The sequence below is a fragment of the Artemia sp. Qi Xiang Cuo genome, chromosome 17 (assembly GCF_049724085.1).
Source record: "Artemia sp. Qi Xiang Cuo chromosome 17, ASM4972408v1, whole genome shotgun sequence".
Classification (NCBI taxonomy): Eukaryota; Metazoa; Arthropoda; class Branchiopoda; order Anostraca; family Artemiidae; genus Artemia; species Artemia sp. Qi Xiang Cuo.
Window position 1 is genome coordinate 22,957,219 of NC_142810.1, and position 23,169 is coordinate 22,980,387.

Genomic DNA, 23,169 nt, shown 5'->3' on the forward strand with positions numbered 1-23,169 from the left:
ACTATATTGCCACGCACAGTATCGGTTGATTGGTGTCTTCACTAACAGCAATAACAGAACGCTGATTGCTTTCATAGAAGAAGGAGATGAGTAATTCGCAAAATGGATTTGACTAGTCATCAACGGCTTTGAATGAAACCTCAAAAGATAGTGCATATACTAAGTAATTTCAATACACTTATGAGGCTTTGAGTTTTTTGGTGAAGATTCAGTCTAAGGGTGCCTTTCTATCTATGAAAATAGCTGGTTTTTATGAATACCCAAGGAAGGTATTGCCAAGCTAGCCTACCATCTCAATACTTTCCCTATTTGCAGGAATTAAAATATTACACAGCCTACATAGCAAGTCTAGGCATCAGTTTATTATTTCCATAAGGAAACTAATAAAGTTCTGGAAACTACATTGAAACTTTCTAAAATACTAAGGCTAGGCTACATCTTTCCTAAATTACCTTAAATTACCTTAAATCGCACTTGCTAGCGATATGGACGAGTCCAGTGTACGCCAGTTAGTCCAGTGTACGCCAGTGTAGTCCAGTGTAAATGTGATATATATAGGCTATATATATATATATATATATATATATATATATATATATATATATATATATATATATATATATATACATGGGCATAGGGAGAAAGGCAGGGGGGGGGCAGCTGCCCCCCTAGACCTTCAAATTTAGGTAAAGTTCTACCAAATCATATTATTGAGTTAGGACAAAAGTGAATACACCATTTGATGCCTTTTTTTATGCTGATTACGAATATAATAATCATTTCTATTGGAAATGAATTTCAGCCCCCCCCTATATACGCCAATTTAGGGTTAGGTTAGGTTAAATATATATAGGGGGGAGGGGGGGCTGAAATTCATTTCTGATAGAAATTATTATTATATTTGTTATCAGCATAAAAAAAGGCATCAAATGGTGTATTCACTTTATTTCTAACTCAATAATATGATTTTGTAGAACTTCACCCAAATTTACATTAGATATGGCTGAAAAAGCAGTTGATAAAACTCCATCACACTATCAACTGCCCCCCCCCCCCTAGACATTTCAAGGCCTAAATTGACTAAATATGAAATTGAGTTTTGGGAAATTAAGATAAATAAAAAGACCACATATTATACCTATATTTTGGAATATTGCTTAAAAATTTATTTAAAAACAAAAAAAAATTTCAATACATTTACTTGAAACAAAAACATGGACTTACTATTGATGAGAATTAGGTAAAAAAAAAAAACTGTAAACCATAAAAACAAACTTAATTTTGCATCTAGTCTAGGGTTATACCCAGACATAGGGGGTAGAGGTAATTAAACTAGAAACATCTCTAACAGCCAAAAAAAAAATAGAGAACTTCTAAATATAATGAAATAAGAATTTTGTTATTATGGTATTTAGTTAAGATAAGGAGATACATTGTACTCTCACTCTTAGTTGTATTTTTTTTTTATCTGTTTAAATCTATTTGGGTAGTCTTTCTAATTTTATAATCATTGGCAAAATGAAGATAGACAGCTAAAAATATTCTTCCAGGGCCAAATCTAGGCTGGGTATGCATTTTAGAAGGTTTTATCCACCTAGTGCAGTTTGGTGATTGTTAAGTTTAACTACTTTGTCAATAAGATTTATAAAGCAAACTTTAAATTTTACTGTCTTATTATCTGCAAAACTTTATTAAACATCCTTTAATAGGGGTCAATTGAATCCAGTCTAAATCCACAATACTATTAAATTATTTGAAATTTTGACTGTTTTCAATCTATGTTCCACAGTTGGTCTGTCATTTTGTTAAAAAATGGCATCAAATATTTGTATCCAGATCTTGTGGAGGATTAATTAATGTGTTTTTTTAAAAGATAAATACACTTTTTAATTTACCATTAAATATTCTTTCAAATATAATAATTCCTACAGTTTTGTTTGAATCCCCTACCCCAGATGCCTGGGTATGAACCTAACTTAAACATTGTAGTTTGCTAATTTTGTTGTTTCTTTTATTTTGAGATTACTACCAGCTTTTGATGAAAAATAGGTGTGAACCAAGCCCAAGGGCTCATAAAACAAACATTTACCACCAGGAAGCCATATGTGGTCAAGAAGCTGTACAAAGCTATTGTACATCCACACCTGGAATTTGGAATGATCCTAGCGTCTCCTCATTATAAAATGGATGTTAAAGCACTCAAGAGTGTCCAAAGGCAAGCAACAAAGCTCATACCAGCTTTGCAAGACAAAATGTATGAGGAACGCCTTGTATTCCTCAAACTCCCCATCCTAGCCTATAAAAGAAAGAGAGGAGACACAATCACTACTCACAAACTGCTACAAAATGACCTCTCAAGTCAAGTTTTCTTCTCATCCCTTTCAAGTATGACAAGAGGTCACTCAAAGAAGATGCAAGTCCCCATTGCCATCAACGTGAGTGCCAGCAATTCTTCTCTGCATGCACTGTCATTTACTGGAACAGCCTCTCCAAAGCCACTATCCAGTCCCAAACCATAGGTGCATTCAAGAAAGGAGTTGGCCATGAATGGGCCAATGCAGAGTGTAGGCTAACCTGGGATGCCAATCCATAGTCATGTCAAACCACCAGTGAGATGTTCCACAGGAGGCTCATCACCACCTTATCTTGCTGGACATGCAATTTAAGGTAAAAGCACCTGTAAACTAAGTGCTAGGGCTCTATTCTACTGATTTTACTGTCTCTAAATTTGCCAGGATCTCCTCAAAAGAAATTGGGCTCTCTAAAATCTCCCACAAAATTAACATTAACAGAAACCAACAGTTCATATTATATGATAATTCTTTGACGTTTGCATAAATTTTGTAGCTACAAGAGGAACATACCAACCCATGGGCAATTTAATGTTTTTTCAAATATGCCAATTGCTACTACTGCATTTATGCAGCATGGTCAATATTCAACTTATTGTCAGGCAGAACATCAAGGTCTCTCTGCATCAAGGCTACTGGAAATAGCTTAGCAGCCCTCATCAATACAGTCCATATAAAAAAGAGTTCATGGTTTTTCTTCCCTAGGTTGATAATTTAGAGTTTTGATGCATTGAGTTTGAGCTTCAAAGCATTATTCCAGTAACAGTAGCACTTTTTTTAATAGTAACACTGGGTTTATTTAAAAAAGAAAGTATACATCACCGCTTCCCTGAAGCAAGCTTGTGCAGGAGAAAACCCTCATAATAAATCAATAAACCAAAAATAAAATAAAAAATCAATAAACCAAAAAAAAAAAAAAACCGAACCACCAAACAACACCCAACAAAATTATAATATTTATAATCATATTCAGCTGCAACTAAACCTTCCTCAAGTGCCTACACAACCAATTATTTTTCAATCATCAGTATATAGACTAACTTGGTTTTTATGACATTTGGCAAATCATTAATGTTAATACTGAATAGGATGGGACCCAAGACTGTGCCCTGGGGAATATCACTTCTAAAATTCTAATTGTACCTACCTCAGAGTTGAATGACCTCTCAACCTCACCAGTTATCTCAACACTCTTTTTTTACTACTTAAAAATGGCATCACCCTCCTAACCACACCCTCATTCACTCCAATGGCCTGGAACCTTATTTGGAGTCTCTTATTGCAGACTGCAAAGTATAGCAGTATGATGTCAAATAGGAGCCCTTAGTCCTGAGCATTGGTAGCATATTCATTAGAGTTTGACATGATGAAAATAATTTATTGGTAGTCAAGTATTGTTAAATTGTAGTGTTGAACAAATGCTTCAAGCAGCTTTCCAAAAGTTGAGGTAACATTGATTGGCTGGTAGTTGCTTGCATTCTCTCAGTTGCATCAGTTCATTGAAATTTGCCAAGTGCTATTAAAGCTAAGTGGCGTGTTCACCTTGTTCCTGTGTAAGTAATGGAATAATCTCCAAATTTATTCATTAACATTCTAAAGACTACTAGATTTTTAGATAAAATTAAGGGTAAGATTCTGGATTAGAGACTTTTGTTGATCCAAGAAAGTAGTCAAATAAGGTGAATGAAACTGTCGTGAATGGGTCTACAGCCCAAATGATCCCTGGGAAGGCAGTTTAAAATCCCTATTTCAACTCCTTATCTCTCCAAAGGGGCCTTAGTCACTGACTTTTCATGACTTTTTTTAGTCTTTTTTTTATAAAAGTGTGTCCCCAGGTGGCAATAGGGGAACACTTTTGGGATTAAAGTATTGTACTGGCATGTGAATAAATTGAGAGGGAGTGGTTAATCCAGACTTGTCCCATTTAAGGATAGGAAGAGGCCACAATTAATAATAAGGGAAGAGTCAAAGAGAGATGGACAGAATATTTTGAGAATGTGCTAAACCAAGATAGAGTTACAAGAAAAGATACAGAGCAAAATGAAAAAGTTTGTGATAACTTGGATGTGGTAGAAGATTTGTTTTGTGAGAAAGAGTTACTGACAGTAGGCTACTAAAATGATTAAAAAATAATAAGGGCCCAGGTGCTGATACTGTGGTAAATGAGTTTCTTAAATATGGTGGCTCTGAGGTTAGAAATAAGTTACTGAAAATTATGAATATGATTTTTGAAAAAGGGGAAGTGCCAAGTGATTTAAGGAAAACCCTAATTAAACCACTGTATAAGAAAGGTGATAAGAGTGAGTGTTGTATTTATCAAGGCATTAGCCTGGTCTCTGTAGGTAGCAAATTACTTAGTAATATGATACTTTTTAGACTGAGAGATGCTGTAGACAAAGTGATAAGAGAAGAACAGTGCCCTTTTAGAAAGGGTAGAGGATGTGTTGACCAAATTTTCATTCTTAGGTTAAAAATTGAGAAGTGCCTGAGTTTTCAAACACCTTTGGTCCTCAGTTTTTTAGATATTGAGCAAGCGTTCAATTCAGTTGATAGAAGAGCTTTAGCAAAGGTCTTATCCTTGTATGGTATACCAGAAAAATACATTAAAGTGATTATTGCTATGTACAAAAATAACACTGCTGTGTTTAAGGTAGGAAATGAGGCTAGCAGCTGGTTTTATATTAAATCAGGAGTTGAGCAGGGTTGTGTTCTATCCCCCTTTATATGGATCATTTTGATGGACTTTGTCTTAATGAGCACAGGAAAGGCAATGGGAGAACACAGAATTAAATGGGGTGGAAAAACTTTCCTGCACTTAGATTATGCTGATGATTTAAGCATCCTAGATGAAAGTGTCAGTAAAATGAATGAACTTTTAGAGTTTTTGCAAGTTCAGGGTAATAGAATAGGTTTGAAAGTTAATGTTAAGAATACTAAGTTGCTAAGGCTAGGAATAAGTGAAGATGAAAAGGCAACATTGATTAACACAAAGATTGAGCAGGTGGACAGCATTACTTACCTTGATAGTATTGTTAGTAAAGATCATGGGAGCAGTGAAGGCGTTAAAAGTAGAATAGCCAAGGTTCAGGGTGTTTTTTTTCACAGTTGATAAAAGTTTGGAAGAACAGGAAGATAATTTTGCAAACTAAGATTAGAATTTTTCACCCCTAAAGACAATATCCAAAGGCCTACCTCAGGGAGCAGTCCTCAGTTGCCTCCTATATCTCTGGGACATGAACCTACCCCACACGAATCTACAATATGCTGATGATCTGGTGCTATGGTCATCTGGCAGCACCTTTCAGATAGCACAGTCAAATCGGCAAAAGTCACTTTTCCAGTTTGAAAAATTCTCTCAACATTCAGATTTACCCATTGCACCCACCAAGTCAAAAATAATCCAATTTCACAGGAAGCGAAACAATGTTAATGCAAAACTAACTCTAAATAAAACAACTATTCCAGAAGATAATAATATTAATTACCTAGGTCTCATGCTTGACAAAAAACTTAATTTCCACCTCCACATATCAAACACAATAAAAAAATGTTATAGAAAAGCAAATATACTAAAAATACTTCTTTCCACACCCTGGGGTTGTAAGGAGAAAACCTTACTCCAGTTTTATAAATCACATATAAGACCCCATATTGACTATGGGCTCATTGTCTATGGTGCATGTGCAAAGACCCAGGTGCAAAAAATTGAAACAACACAAAATGATACAATACATCTCATATTTGGTCTTAGGAAACCCACAAGCACCAAGTTTCTGCTTATGGAGAGTGGATTAACAACAATAAGGGAGAGACGTAGCTTTCTCTTGATAAAACATCTTACAAAAATTGAATCAAATAGCTCACACACATTACATAATTGGTTAAGAAATCCAGCCATGTATAGAGGTATTGCAGATGAGTATGCCAATATTCAAAAGAAGTTCCCTGTACCAGCAAAGTCTATTGCACCTACTTTCCCCCAATCCCCTCCATGGAATGGGTCATTTCCCATAATAAATACTGAATTTTCAAAATGGAATAAAGATTTAACCCCCATTGCTTTTGTTCAGAAAAAATTTGCAGAACTTAATACAATTACCTATAAAAATCACTTCCAAATATTTGCTGATGGGTCAAAAATGAATGAGAAGGTTGCAAGTGGTGTTTTCCTTCCTCACCTGAAAATTGCAATGGGCGAGAGATTATTTAATAATTTATCTATAATGTCTGCTGAGTTAAATGCCATAATCATGGCATTAGAACACCTTAAGCAAAACCAATCTTTGATTGAAAATTCGAATAATATTATCATTTATTCCGACTCTTTATCAAGCCTTGAGTTGCTGGCCTCAGCTCCTCAATATAAGTTGGACATTGACACTTATCATTGTCTCAGTATTATTGATAATCTTGCTTCAAGTGGCATAAAAACTTACTTTCAGTACATTCCTAGCCACTCTGGCATAAGTGGTAATCATCAGGTTGATGAAATAGCAAAAAATGCTATAAATATTGACCAGCCAAGTGGGAGACCAATCCCAATTAGAGATATTTACCGATGGAGGCTATCAGATATTAATTTTAATAAGATTAATCCTATCCTGTCCCCCTTTCCCAATAAGTATCTTTCCAAAATTTATCATAGAATTCGTTCTGGAACAAATGGACTAAATTTCCTTGAATTCTCATATAAGCTTTCTAATTCAAGTGGTTCAATTCCCCTGTCCCCTCTTTGCAGGCATTGTAATACGAATAATGAAACAATCGACCATTGCCTATTTGAATGTAATATGCTGACGTCTGCACAGCATACCTTGCTTTCTAAACTGTTAAAATACTTTAAACACCACAAAATCCCACTATCAGCCAAGAGCCTAGCCAACTATACCTGCACACAGAGTATAGAAATCGACATCTATCATCTTATATTTGAACTCCTAGAGTCGAAAGATCTGCTGAAAGATATCTGAATATATCTAATAAATATGAGGCAATCAAGCCAGTAGCTCTGTAGCCCACAGAGTGAAGCAAAAGGAAAAGGGCTAAATAGTGTTACTGAAAAGCCCGCCTGCTGTTAAAAAGAAGAAGAAGAAGAGAAGAATATTGAAAGCTACCGTGATGACAGTGGTCACATATGGTTCTGAAGCATGGGTGCTCCAAAAAGCAGATGAAGATTTGCTAGATGTTTTCCAGAGAAATTGCCTACGGAGTGTTCTGGGCACCTGGCTGACTGACCTTATTTCAAACAGTAGGTTTTACGAAAAGTGCAGTTCAATCCGCCTTCTAGGGCTGTAATGAGAGAAAGGTTGAGATGGCTTGGGCACATTCTGGGGATGAAAGATGAAGATTGCCAAAGATTGACTTTTTTGGCCAGCCATCAAGGGCTAAGCGGAAAGCAGGTTGTCTGAAGCTGGGGTGGGAGGATGTTATAAACAAAGTTTTAAGGGAAATGGGAGCTTTCTGGGAGGGTGTAAAGAGGGAGGCTTTGAATAGATTGGGATGGAGAACGAGCGTGCGTAGCTGTTTTGACTTCAGGCGGCTTGGTGCTGAGATTAGTAGTAGTAGTAGTTTTAAGTAGGACTACTTTTTCTGTTATGTATATACAAGAACTAAGCTTTGGAATAAACTTATCCCAAAGGGGAAACATATTAATAATTTTAAATCTAAGCTACTGATGGCGTTGTTTAACAAGTATAAAGTGTATCTTGAATATATATTGAAATTTTTTGGGAACAAAATTGATAATAGTGTATTGATTCGTTTTTATTTATTTCACTGTTTGTAGTTATTTTTCAATGTATGAATAATTTTGCTTTGGTGCTTTGTAGCCATGATGTGATGTAGTTTTATTTTGTGTAAAATACTTATTTTAAGTTTTTTTTAGTGCCCAGTTTCCCCCTTTATCTTTTTATACTTTTTTTTTCGTACCACATCCTTGTAAATGATTCACTTTTCGTGTGCTACTGATGGATTTTTGAAATAAAATGATATTTGTAGTGCTTCTAAATAAATTAAAAAATACTTAATTTACCATATTATAATGTTTAGTTATTATAGTGTTTAGTTCAGAAAAGGGGATAAGTTAGACATTTTTTTTCAATTTCACTTAGAATGGGGCTCAAATCTTGGAAAATTGTCTTGCCAAGAATTACAGTCTAGAAGAGTCAGACTCCAAGTCAAACTTGGGGTAAGCATCTATTTTAGGGACAAGAGTAGATCTACAGCTTATATTAAGAGGCCTAGGAAAGCTTTTTCTAATACTCACCACTGTCCCTTATAGGTGTTGTCACATAATATTTGTAGCCTTACTTGCAGGGAGTGGGCAGAGTTAGATGCTTGGAGATACATTCTTGGGCCCTATTCTGGGCTCTAGATTGATTCCTGTAAGTTTCTTATATCTATTTCACCAACCAGCTAAATAGACACTGTGCTTAATACATGATTAATTAAAAAGTGCCTGAAACTATGGCAGTTCCTCTGGAAAACATTTAAAAATCTCCCTTTGCCTTGCAAAGTGCCCCTCTTTCAGACCCGTATTTCAGTACTAAAAATTGGGACAATTCTTTATTGCTCTAATAAATATGAATTTTTACAAAACAAGTTAACTTATAACATTTAAATTATACTTAGTTTTTTCAAGTAAAATAAAAGAAAAAGAAAAAAGATCACTGAGTGTTCAATGTTACATCAAGATACAATAAGAAGCTATTTTCTAAATTTTGAAAGCTACACTATTAGTCTCTTTACAGTAATAACTTTATTTTAGCGTTGAAGTTGAAATACTATCTACTTTTTTCAAGAGAAGCATTTAATTGAAACTTCAAAAAAAAAATATGACAATTTCAGAGCAACTGTTGTAAACGACATATATTTCAGTAATTTTATTATTTCGTTCATTTTGATTAATATTGAAAATTACTTTCAAAATAAGACATATTTCCCAGATGCTTACACAAAATGTTTTTTCTGTATAGATCATCTTTATATTGGCCATCCATATTGAGTACAATACCATGGTTTCGATTATTCTGGCCTTAGTTTGCAGACTTATTTTTCCAAACTTTTTTTTCAACTGCAAAGAAGCACGTTTTGCCTTGGCTATTTTACATCTTCCCTTTAACTACCTTGTTTACCAATGCTATCACTAAGGTAAGTGAAGCTATCCACTTGATTGGTTTCCTTGTTACCCAACTTCCCTTATCCATCCTCATTTATTCCTAGTCTTAGAAACTTAGTTCCATGACATTAATTTGCAAATCTTTTTTTTTTTTTTTTTTTTTTTTTTTTTTTTTTGCATTCTGAACCCTCAAAACCTTCAAAAATTTGTTTGTTTGGTTGATTTTTGCCTGAAAGACAATCAAATCGTTTGCATAATCTAAATTAAAAGAGTTCGAAACATCTTGTTTGATATTATGTTCATAATCTATGGTATAATTGATTTGGTTTTAAATGAAAGTATGTATAATGAGAAGGAATATGTATTGAATTTCTCAATTAGATTGCCATAAGTAGGGCTTATAAACATTTTCACAGTACATGTTCCAACATTGTCCCAATATTTTGTGCATGTATTGTTCTTTTTTAATTTCTATTGCTTTCCCAAAAGATTGTGATAGAAAATCTAAGGTGGACAAAGAGTTTGCACCAAACAACATAACTAAATGATCTAGGCATCCAAAATATGGAGGGCTAGTGCAATCATAATGTTTCCTTTTATACTTCAAAAATATATCTATTGATAGTTTATCTTTGTGTTACCTTTCTCCAAACCATTGATGGAGTTTGTCAATGTTAAATTTACCAAACAAACACAGGATTTTAAATGCACCACCATCAAGAATAAGATTCATTTTGTCTTTCCTGCAGTTAAAGAAATGTTTGAATATAAAATTGTAGGTATCTTTAAAAAATTTTCCTCTTTTATCTGCAAGAGTGACAATATGTATAGTGTTGTGGGATTTTTTTTGTTTCTTCTATGAGGTTAAACAAAGAGTGGGGGGTGTTTGTTTTTTTATTTTTTAGTCTTTTCCTATAATCTGGTCCACAGGCTCAATGAGTTCGCCATTACAGAATAAAATGTAACTTGTGTATAATGTTATGACTGAACAAAGAAATTGTTAAAATTCTTTCAACTAAATAAATGACCAAGCGTTTTTTCGTTGAAGGAGAGTGATTTGAAGAGAACTGTAAACGGAGGTCATACTGAGTTGGTCTCCTATTGACATAAAACGCAGGGTTTGAAACCATTCTTAGATCTAGGACATCCAAGAAAGGAAGCACTTTTGGACTTCTACCTACAATTTAAACTATAAATTGATATTATTGTTATTGTTTATCTTTTTATTTGTTCTTTTTATTCTTTTTTTTATTCATCATATATAGCTAGTATTGGCTTAGAACCTACTGTTTCTTTAGTACAAAGATTAACATAGCCTAACTGATTTTCCTTTTACGTGTTTTGTCGCAAGCTGAATGTCGTAAAATTATACAAGTATTATCCCTATAGGAAGAAAAAAGAAGCATATCCATCAATGTCAGGATGGAACCCAACTCGAAACAAGACTGCTGTTAAAGCTGCTGGGTACAAACTAGGTATATGGACCATGGAAGAGATTGACCTTTTGGTCAAGAATGTTGATATGTTTTGCCAAGAAAACAATATTGCTGATCCAGCTGAAGTTATTTTCAAATACAAAAAAGAGGAGAGGAAGAATTTTTATAAAAAGGTAGCAGTTTTCTTATACATATTTATTTTCAAATCATTATACATAAGCGCTTTTCATTATTTAGTATGTTTTGATAATTTTTGCCAAGAAAACAATATTGCTGATCCATCTGAAGTTATTTTCAAATACAAAAAAGACAAGAGGAAGAATTTTTATAAAAAGGTAGATTATTTCTATACATTATACATTATTTTCTTATACATTATTCTCAAATTATTTCTTATACATTATCTTCATACATAGTTTCTTATACATTATTATTTCAAATCATTATACATTATCATACATTATTTTCAAATCATTATACATAAGCGCTTTTCGTTATTTTTCTAGAATTCACTACTCAAAGCTACAGTCATTTGTGATTTACATCAAGTTAATGCCAGAAAAAATAAATGCAGAAAATTTTAAAGTTTTCAAAATGGTTTATCATTCGCCGAAAAAATAATTATAAAGTTAATCTAATGTCGGCATTAAGGAAAAAAATTGGACTGATAAACATTATTCAATACTTATATCTGTTATATATTCCCCATGCCAAATTGTCCCCAAATTAAAATTAGGTTCAATGAAATCTCCAAACCTAATATTTGTAAATACACAAATGTTAACGAATTTAAAAATCATAAGTTTTCGTTTATTTTAATTTTCAAAGACACTCTGGAAAGCCATATTTTCTGAGGGAAAAATTCGGAGATGGTAGAAGAGCTGAAAATATGCTTTAAATTAACTTTGCAGAAATGAAAGTAATAAAATTCTATGTCAGTGGAAGAATAATACAAGTTCAAGCTTCAGTAACTTGGCTTTACTAACAATGCAAAGCCAAACTTATTTCTGATTCCCAATCCTAAATTTTAACTACTAAGGAAAAGCTAAAAGAGCAACTTCTCAAAATAAAATTTTATTGAAAGGAAGCCAGCATAATTTTAAAAGTGGAAAATTTGAAACTAGTTTTGGCTGCAACAATTCTTCACGCCTGAAAATGATTCAATCTTTGCTTCATCTCTAATAGGCTTGACATTTACAGGGCTTCTAGACAGAGGCAAAACATCTTAATGGAGATCTGGCTATGATATTGCTTATATGCCTTTTGGAAAACCTGTATGTATACAGTTTTTTTTTTTAATTGGAACGCCCCCTAAACATTTCCTAGAAGTTTCACCTTAATACTCTAAGCGTATTAAGGTACTCTAAAGCTACAGTCATTTATGATTTACATCAAGTTAATGCCAGAAAAAATAAATGCAGAACATTTTAAAGTTTTCAAAATGGTTTATCATTCGCCGAAAAAATAATTATAAAGTTAATCTAATGTCGGCATTAAGGAAAAAACTTGGACTGATAAACATTATTCAATACCCAAATTGTCCCCAAATTAAAATTAGGTTCAATGAAATCTCCAAACCTAATATTTGTAAATACACGGATGTTAACGAATTTAAAAATCATAAGTTTTCGTTTACTTTAATTTTCAAAGACACTCTGAAAAGCCATATTTTCTGAGGGAAAAATTCGGAGATGGTAGAAGATCGGAGATTAGGTTTGGTATGTACAAGTTGGTCCTCTGAAAGAGGATGTGAAACCTTAAAAAAATGGGTTTTACACGTGAAATTTCTCGAATTTTCCTGCGAAATTTCGAGAATGAGTCTTGAAGAATCCTCTTTAGATGAATCTTGAAGAATCGCCAACTGCATCCAGCCCCAGCCTAAATCTTTGTGCATATGCTGTGAACTAAATGCGAATTGTAACAGCTAAAATTGGGAGATTCAGTATAAATCAAAACAAGCTCGTTTTTTCACAAGGGCTCTGAATCGGTAATACTCTATATTTTGGGAAAATAAGCGTTATGGTTTTTAAATTGAGCTCCCTTGGTCCTAGAATGTCGCTAGAGGGCGGATTCGAACGTAAATTAAAATTTTGTACAAGTTGGTCCTCTGAAAGAGGATGTGAAACCTTAAAAAAATGGGTTAATCTAATGTCGGCATTAAGGAAAAAACTTGGATTGATAAACATTATTCAATACTTATATCTGTTATATATTCCCCATGCCAAATTGTCCCCAAATTGTAGTGTAAAAAAAGAATCCACTTGTAACAGCCCTGTGTAAACTGGACCGAGGGTGCCGCCATAAGGAAAAGGAAATAAGGAATCAGATCTGGCTGCATTGATTCCTGACATCTAATTTTTTTAATGTAAAGTTTTTTTTGTTTTTACTGCATCAGTCCAGAACTCTCATTATAAGTGACCTCGACATACGTTACAACAAATAGACCATAAACAGAGTCTTTCATTTAAATGGTAGGTTAAGATACAGGTATATTTAAGGGTGACTACAGAATGGGGGTTAGAATGGCTTCAGCCTTCAGTATTATGCTGATCAATAGATCAATATTATGCTGATTTTCAAATCATATGAAGAAAAATTTGCCTTCCCATTCTTGTGTGATTCTGTAGCAATACTATTTTTAACTACCGCTAATAATAATAACATAAATTACTGCTCATCCAACATTTTGGTCGAGTACTCAAATTTTGTCCAAATGTAGATTAGAATCAAAACATTTTGATTCCCAAGTGGAACAACTGAAAACGAAAATTAGAAATATTTCTTTTGCTAAGCGATAATAAAAACTGTATGCTTTAAAAACAAACAGATATTAGTTTCAGGAAAGGATTTCCAGAAAAAAAGATTTTTTGATGAAAATGTAGAGTCATGTTAAGACCCAGCACGAGCATAAACAAGGTCATAAAATAATTCGAGGTTAAAACCCACGTAAATTACTGTCAATCGAAAAATGAAGCCCTAAACGAGTAGAAATCAAAATGAATAATTCAAACATAGAGACAGCAGATTCTGCTATGGATGAACAGATTAATCTTCGAACGAGCGCAAATTAAAATAAATAATAAAGTCAAACTCAAACGAATAGAAATTTTAAGAAATAGATTAGAACTACCGCCCTCCTAAACTTTCTAAAGGTCAGAGGAGTCTAGTAATATGAGATCTTTGTCCATTACTCTCACTGTTTAGTATAAACCCTGTTTGAATCTTAACCCATGATACCTGAACTTTCTAAATTTTTTAGATATTCTTCCTCAATTTTCTTTTTTAATTGCCTGTTTTATGCTATTTTGAAAAGCCTGACAAATCTCATTAGAATTTGGGATCCTAAGTGTAAGTTCCTACGAAGTTGCCTGCCTCAAAGGCATCAAATTATTTTTCCTGAGGAGCATTTAAAGTTTAAAGAAAGCTTGTGTTTCATATACAAATCTTTGTGTTTTGTGCATAACACTGTATCTTTCTCGCCAATTGATTTGCTACTTAAAAGGTTCTATATCCTTCAATTTTGGTGCATACATTGTTTTTGTGTGAATTAAAGCAGATATAGTAGAAATTATTTTCAAAACATCATTTAACTTCATATAATTGGTAAGTGTCTGTAACACCTAGCCAATCACGTGAGGCTATGCAACGGGCTGTTGAAACGAATATTTCTCTGTAGTACTTTCACAATCAGAGTCCAGTCTCAGGGCTGGGGGATCGAAATGAAACTTTCTGGAAATTGTTGTTTCTTTTCTTTTTTTATGTCTGTTGTCAAGTCACTTCTGGTTAGTAATAATATAATCGCCAAAGACTTATTTTACTTGACCTGAAATGTTTTTAAAAATACGTTAGGAAATCCTAAACTGAAACTTAGAACTCCTGTTTCTTCAACTATAATTACATGTTGATAAGCAGTGGCATCCCGATGAGGGGGGGCCGCCCCCTCAACATTTTTGGAATTCGGTAAAATTTTCGCCGAACGCGGAAATTTCAGCAGAAATTTTGCAAAACTAGCCAAAATTTTTCAAAATTATTTTTTTCTGCAAAAAATTTGGAATAAATAAGGTAGGAATTCAGTAAAATTTACCAATATCGCCTCCCTCCCCCCCATAAACTGAGCCTCGGGACGCCCCTGTTGATAAGAAAGCAATGTATTGGTCGAAGCTCAAATACGAATGAAAAACTAGTAGCATCACAAGTTTTACAGTAGTAGACGATTGAATTAAGAGTTTTAGAAAATAAATTTGATAAATAAAATAGTCAGTTCAAAAAGTCTATTTAGTTTTCAGTGAAGACAAATGACATGTTAGCCTTTAGGGATTGAAATGGCTGCATCATGTGTGTCTTACTGGCATCAGCTTGTGTTCGTTTAAGGTTTGCCTTAATCGGTTATTTTAGTTCTGTTCGTTTAGGTTAGGATTTTTTTTATCCATACTAACTTTTTTTTTGTTTTAGCTTCACTTTGTATATGAGTTAATTCCTACTCATTTTAAGTTTTAATGTCGCTTTTAATATGTATTGAATTTTTTTTTTACAATCCAGTACAATAAAAAGGTCAGATTTTTAACTGTTTAAGTGACAAATGTTCATGATGAAAGCAAGTCAAAAGAACAGACTGGCAGGGGGGATGAAAGGTATCCATATTATAATGACTTGTGCAATGATTTTGTAGAGAAATACATGAACGTATTGTCAAAACAAGAAAGAAAAAAAAATCCAGAGCACAAGGTAAAAGTATTTCACAAGACTTGTTCTAAATCACCGTTCATTAAATTTCTACATCTTTAAATTATTCTTTGCATATCAGTATTCAGGGAGCTATTGAGTTAAATGGGGCAGAGGAAGTCTAAGATAGGCAGAAGGATTTTGGAGGGAGAAAAGTTTTTCTAAGTTTGTAATTTTGGTGCCACCATGAAAGGGGTGCCCTGTGACGGAAGAGCACCCTTCAAAACCTGTTGGTCGATGCTGCATTTTGGTAAGTGATTGTAGAGTGCCCCAGAATCAAATCTATCAAACACTCAACTGCTCAAATGTAAAGATTTCTTTTGATTTTGTAAAGTTATTAAATTTACCTGTTTGTAAGTGGAGGTATATAAATGTTGTTATTAGTTGTCGCAGAAAGTAAAAAAGTTTGCTCCATTGTGAGGAGAGGCTGGGGTAATTAAAAGGTGGATTTAAAAGTGGAGGGGGGCAACAAGAATTTTAAAAACTGATACCGACTTACCAGCAGATCTGAAGTTCATAAAGGATTTGTGTATATCGGTTCATGTCTTTGCCGACGCGGAAACCCTTACGTTGACCAATCAGAACGCGTCAACATGCTAACTGTGTTCCTCTCCTTTTGTTCCCTTTCACTCCTCGTGGCTTATTGCACGATTTTGGACCCTCTTTTAGAATAAACTAAAAGGTTTTCATAGAATGCAAGGTTTTATATTATTCATCTATTTTCGAGGTATGAATGTTCAGTTGACTTATTTCTAATAAAAACAGCAAGTAATTATTCAGCCTCAAAATTCTTAGTGCCAGTGAGCATTTTATGAAAAAAACTTCTACTTTGTGAACAACCTCCTGCACTTTATTCGCTAGATGTGAGTCGGTTACTCTCAGTAAAAATAGTAAAAAAAAGGATGTTGCTTTTGGTGTTACTAGATTTTTATATGTCGTAAAATGCAAATTGTTTGAGGATTTCCATACTTTTTGTTTGGCATACGCAAAAATACATCACCTTCAATGCTGCGAAAATGCCAGTTTTAATCGGAACATAATTTGCTATGGGGCAGGGGGGCAACTGCCACTCCCATACTTTGACCCCCCTTCCCCAGCCCCTTGTTTATTCCCTCGGCTGAAATTTAGTTTCTTCAAAAATGTTGCCAAAACTAAGATAATCCCGCGTAACTCAAGCTTCCATAGAAACGGGTCAGTTTTCTTTAGTATATCTTTGCCTTTACGGTACTATATGGCTCATTTTTCTGTTTTCACTGTCATTTTCACTTTATTTGGAAGGATTGGTTTCAACTTGCCCCCCCCCCCCAGGATTTTGACGAAATTATTCTATTGTTTTCAATACTAGCTTCAGCAATAACAAAATGACAAGGCTTTAAAAACAGCTTAAGGCTATAATAACGGCTTTGGAGCCAAGGATTAGATTTACTCACTTACCATTGTTTAAAGAGAATTAAGATATTTTACTGTCGATCCCCGTGTATCCCAGCACAAAAAAAAATAGTATGTTAACCTATCATAACACAACGTCCTGATTGTTTTCATCGTATTCCTAAGTTCTGTACTCCAAATGTGTTTTAGCACGATTCAGTATCCCCTGAATTTGAAAAAAAAGGTTTTGGATCCCCTGTGTGAACATAATGAAATTTTTTTGTTGGAATACTACATCACATATATACTATTCTAGGCAATTCAACAGGAATATTTTCTTAAATCACACCCTCCCCCGAGAAATCCTTTCTCGTATATCCAGTGGATACATACACTCATTGTTGGGAAGTTCATGACCTTGTTATAAGTATGTACACATAGTCAATGCTTTTTAGTTTTTCCTTTGGGGTTCGCATAAACATGGTAGATTTTTATTTTTGATAAAATAAGGCATACAATTTTTTATTTATAATATGTTTTTTCATATATAGTATATTTTTCAGGTATCACAGGGTATTAATAGACCTGTGCAAGCTGTATATAAGAGGCTACTTCGCATGTACGACGAAACGAACAACCTTGGAAAATATTCTGACGTTGAAATTGAGAAGCTCAAATCGTTAAGAAAAATTCACGGAAGAAACTGGCAAGAAATTAGTAAACAACTAGGCCGCTCTCCTGCGTCTATTAAGGATAAGTGTCGGAATCTCGAGACTCTTTGCTCTGGTAAGTGGACTGAAGATGAAGAAAATCGGCTAGCGTCTGCTGTGCACGCAGTCACTGGAACAGAACCGGGGAGTAATGTTTGTGTTGGTATTGATTGGCAGTCAGTAGCTCGGGAGGTTCAGACTCGGAGTGAATTTCAGTGTCGAGCTAAGTGGTGTATGCAATTGAACTGGCGGAATTTTGGTGGGAGACAGTGGACTCATTTGGATGATAAGAATCTGGTGAGAAAGATTGCTGAGCTCAATCCGGTTAATGAAATTGAGATTGATTGGGTTATGTTGGCCAAAGACTGGGATGCAGCGAGATCTGCACAGTGGCTTAGGACTAAATGGCGTATGATTAAACACGAGTTTAAAAATAATGGTAATCTAAAAATTGGTAAATTTTGTAAATATTTGCTTGAAACAAAGGAGTTTATGCAAAAGCAGACAACTCGGCTCCCCAGTGGCTCGAATGTAGACGCTGTTGAAACAATTTGGATCTCGTCCAACAAAGAACTTGAAAACTTTGAAACAATCTCTAACGAAAATCCTACTACCTTAACATTTCTTCCTAATTATTTTTCACCGGGTAGTGTTACAACATCTGGTGATGAGTGTGATGGCACCTTAAACTCTAATTTTGTAATCCTTGCCGATCCTGCCTTAGAAGTAGTTATCGGTGATGACAATGATGGAAATGAGGCTAGTGCATTTTGTTCAGAGGAATATACTCGCGAAATTTATGTTGAGGCCAAATACACCCCAAGTGATGAGAAATATAATCAAATGGTCAAAAATGACGTACCTTTAAACGAGATCACTGTCTTGGATGATGATAGGGACGTGGTTCGATTTAATTCGCCGCTTCACTGCCTCGCAAATGTGGCAGTGGATCACGAAATTCTGCTGGACGATGAAAGCATCTTTAGTCAGTGTTTAATGAATAATGATGAACATGTTTAAATCTTTAAAATCGTTTTTTTCTTCTGATCTTCTTCTTCTGATCTTTTTTTTCTCAACACGGCCTGTTTTGATCCACGAAATAAAATCAGATTTACTGTAAATAAGCATTTACAATTATTCTTCTTTTACACGGATTACTAGGGGGGTTATAACTATATGGGCTGATGAATAAGGGTCTGGGGTACCTACAATCGGTAAACCTGGCAAAAATGGGATTAACCGAGATAACTCGTGTATTATTATTAACCGAGATAACTCGTGTATTATTGTTAACCGAGATAACTCGTGTATTATTGTTAACCGAGATAACTCGTGTATTATTTTTAACCGAGATAACTCGTGTATTATTGTTAACCGAGATAGCTCGTGTATTATTGTTAACCGAGGTAACTCGTGTATTATTGTTAACCGAGATAACTCGTGTATTATTGTTAACCGAGATAACTCGTGTATTATTGTTAACCGAGATAACTCGTGTATTATTGTTAACCGAGATAACTCGTTTATTATTGTTAACCGAGATAACTCGTGTATATTACAAAAAGCACAAGACGATAATGAGGAATTTTTTGAAGACAATGAATAGAATTTAATATACAACTTAAGCGAAAATTTACCATTATTTGCCATAATTTACCCCCCAACCCCCAACCAAACCCTCCTAGATACGGTTTTGTTTGAAAGGTATTACTTTTGTTTGTTATGTCGCAAGTTTAATAAAGTTTTATGACTGAAAAGGGGAAATTTCCCCATGGAAAATTTTCCCCTTGGAACAACATCCTTCAGAAGAAATCCCCCCCCCCCGAAAAATGTATGCATACTTCCCAATAACAAATACTACACGTAAACAATGGGAAATTTTAATACTTGAAGACCTTCCTCCCGAGGCTGTTGAGGGTCATGTGTATCTCCGAAGGGGTAGTTATTGACCCTTTCAACTGTGCTGAACAAAAGGGCTATGTTAAAATTTTGATCTGACGATTTTGGGGGGAAATGGGACGTGGGAGGGGGCCTAGTAGCCATCCAGTCTTTTTGGTCACTTAAAAAGGGAACTAGAACTTTTAGTTTACGTTTGAATGAGCCCTCTCCCAATATTTTGGGACCACTGGGTCGATATGATCACCCCAGGAAAAAAAAAGAAGAAATAAACAGGCATCCATGATCTTTCTTCTGGCAAAAATACAAAATTCCACATCTTTGTAGATAGGAGCTTGAAACCTCTACAGTAGGGTTCTCGAATACGCTGAATCTGGTGGTGTCATTTTCATCAAGATTCTTTGACTTTGAGGGGGTGTTTCTCCCATTTTTTGAAAATCAAAAAAAAATTCTCAGGTTCCTAGCCTTTGATGGGTAATACTAAACTTAATGATAACCCGATTCTTTTGATATGTCTCTTCGTATCAAAATTAATTTTTTTAGAATTTCGAATACTATTTTGCCGTATCGCTCCTTTCAGTTCTTTACTATGAATTGTTTGATATTTGCTCTTTTTGCAGCTAGCCTTGTATGGCTTTTAGATATGGATTCAGGTTCTTTTTATTTGATTTGGTTCTGATTTTATACCGTAGAAAATCATTTTTTCCAAGTCTCTATTTTAGGATGTTATTATTATTATTTAGATTGTATTTAATTTAAATTGCTTCATGGACAATTTGCTTAATTCCTGGTTATTTGCTTATTAAAATTGTTGCGTCAAATAGTACAGAATGGTTGGGGTTATCAAAAACGTGATTGCTGAGAGCTAATACATATATATATATATATATATATATATATATATATATATATATATATATATATATATATATATATATATATATATATATATATATATATATATATATATATATATATATATATTATATATATATATATATATATATATATATATATATATATATATATATATTTATATATATATATATATATATATATATATATATATATATATATATATATATATATATATATATATATATATATATATATATATATATATATATATATATATTAAATAATTTTATATATATAAATATATATATATATATATATATATATATATATATATATATATATATATATATATATATATATATATATAACGTAAAATATATATATATATTTTTACAGCGTTAGAGAGTAAAGAGAATTCTTCCGAATTCTCTTCGTTTCCGCCTAACCTAGTTACACAATCCTAACGGAAATTTCGGTATTGGGTTGGTTTTCAGTCTTTGTTTCAAATTTTAAAAGACAAAAAAAAAAGACGTTTTTTCCTAAGTAACACAATATCAAAAACTCGACAATTTCTACAGCAAAACCTTTCAACGACGGATTTTCAGCAGATATCTAGAATAGCTCAGAATACTTTCCGCCACGACTTTTTTTTGGCCAAGGCTCGTTTATCATAAAAGTTTCAAAAATTAGAGTACAAAAAATTTCAGAATTCCAGATGTTTTCTTCCGATATTTTGTCCTGGTCCGGCCATTGAGAACCTATCTTCCAAAGTTCTTACTCCGGAAGAAACCCATGTTTTGTCCAAGGGACCTAAATTTTGCCTGCCTCAAACACAAGTGAATTTCGCAGAAATAGTCTCCATTGTGGAGGCGGGTATATTTGGTTCACGTAGTGCTGTGGAAAATCCATATTTACTTCGAGGAGAGGTGGTTAACACTATTCTTAATTTCATTCCATATTCCCCAAGGTTAAAAAATCAGGAAACACACACTCTCAAAAAATTAAAAAAAAGACCCACACATCATTATCACCAGGGCTGATAAAGGAAATAAAATTGTTATACTTGATAAAACTTCATATAATACAAAAGTTACGGATATTTTATCCGACACCCATACTTACAAGCCCATAGATTCAGACCCCACCGATAAGTTCACCCGCCTAGTACTAAAGGAGCTAGGAATTACGCAGACTGAAAGACGAATTACTCCACAAATGTACAAATTATTTTACTCTAAAGGTTGTTCAGCTCCTAAATTCTACGGGCTCCCAAAAATCCACAAAGATGTAGTCCCTCTACGCCCAATTGTGGCTTCTTATAGCTCTCCGATTGCCAGATTAGGGAAATGGTTGTCAACACTTTTTCGCCCCCTTATGCAAACACAAACTTCATACATAAGAAACTCAGTTCACCTTGTTGAAAAACTAAAAGACATTGAAATAAAAAAAGATACAATTTTTGCCAGTTTCGATGCCATTTCTATATATACGTCTTGCGACATTAAAAAATGTGAACTAGCTCTTCAAAGGAAATTAGAAGATAATATTGATCAAATAGACTACAAAACACTGGATATAGAAACTATTATGCGTCTCGTCCGTCTTTGCAATAGTTCCTCCTCATATTTCCGATATAATAATCAATTTTTCACCCAAATTAGGGGTTTACCCGTGGGTACAAGTCTTTTACCATTTTTGGCAACTTTTTATATGGAATTCATAGAAATCTCTGCTCTGGAAAATTTTCCCATGAAACACCGTTTCTGGGGGAGGTTTGTGGATGATGTTATTTCTCTGTGGGAGCATGGAGGAGAGTCACTTAACTCCTTCTTAACTCATCTAAACACTTTGGACTCTAACCTTCAGTTCACTATAGAACTAGAACATAACCACAAACTTCCTTTCCTAAATGTTTTAATTTTCAATAAGTCTCCTGGCCTTGAATTTTCTATTTATAGAAAGCCTACGCATAACGATAGGTATTTGCATTTTTCCTCCAACCACTCTCCTTGCATAAAAAGAGGAGTTGTTATTTCTTTGGTTGACCGAGTAATAAGAATATGCTCAGAGCCTCACATAGACTCAGAATTGAACTATATTAAGGACATTTTATTTTGCAAGGGCTACCCTATAAAATTACTTGAGACCATTATAGACAGAAGACGAAAAAAGGCTGAGGGGAGTGAATCAGGTCCACAAGCCCCAACAGATACCGTCCCATTGGTGGATGATAAGAAACTTTTCACTGTTCTACCCTACATTCCAAAATTGAGTGACAAATTGAAAAGAATCCTTAAAAAACATAAACTTAGCGTCGCCTTTAAAAATTCAAATATTACACAGATCTTTTTTAACAACGGCAAAGATAAAACCAGCCCCATTCTGGGTAGTGGTGTTTATAGAATTCCCTGTTCTTGTGGCTGTTTTTATGTTGGTAGAACCCAACAGCAATTGGGGGAGAGGTTATCTGAGCACAAGTCCTCAATCGACAAGGCAATGAGGTTACGCCAAAGGCCTGAGGTTTTTGATTCCGCCTTGACGCAACATGTGTACGAGAATCCACACCATTTCATTTTGTTTGACGAGGCCTCTATCGTTGCCCCCGTCAAAGGTCTCACGCAAGTTTTCAGGGAGGCAGTTGAAATAAAAAAGCACATTCACGAAAAGGTAGCTCTCAATAGAGACACTGGAGAAATTTTTCTAAGTCCCAT

The 23,169-nt window shown here is 34.1% G+C and overlaps 1 protein-coding gene across 4 annotated transcripts; it reads left to right on the forward strand.

Annotated features, from left to right (window-relative positions):
- The first annotated feature begins 46 nt into the window (after window positions 1-46).
- Window positions 47-18,910, forward strand: LOC148942007 (cyclin-D-binding Myb-like transcription factor 1). Of its 4 annotated transcripts, XM_089103010.1 has the most exons (4): window positions 115-163; window positions 9,326-9,500; window positions 10,858-11,077; window positions 17,558-18,910. In XM_089103010.1, the coding sequence occupies exons 2-4, from the start codon at window positions 9,487-9,489 to the stop codon at window positions 18,722-18,724; spliced, it is 1,401 nt and encodes a 466-aa protein (XP_088959136.1). In that variant the 5' UTR covers window positions 115-163; window positions 9,326-9,486; the 3' UTR covers window positions 18,725-18,910. The 4 variants fall into 4 exon arrangements, with proteins under 4 accessions (XP_088959137.1, XP_088959140.1, XP_088959136.1 ...); XM_089103011.1 differs by lacking the exon at window positions 9,326-9,500 and having other exon boundaries at window positions 47-163; window positions 17,558-18,883; XM_089103014.1 differs by lacking the exon at window positions 9,326-9,500 and having other exon boundaries at window positions 98-150; window positions 17,558-18,908.
- The last annotated feature ends 4,259 nt before the right edge of the window (window positions 18,911-23,169 follow it).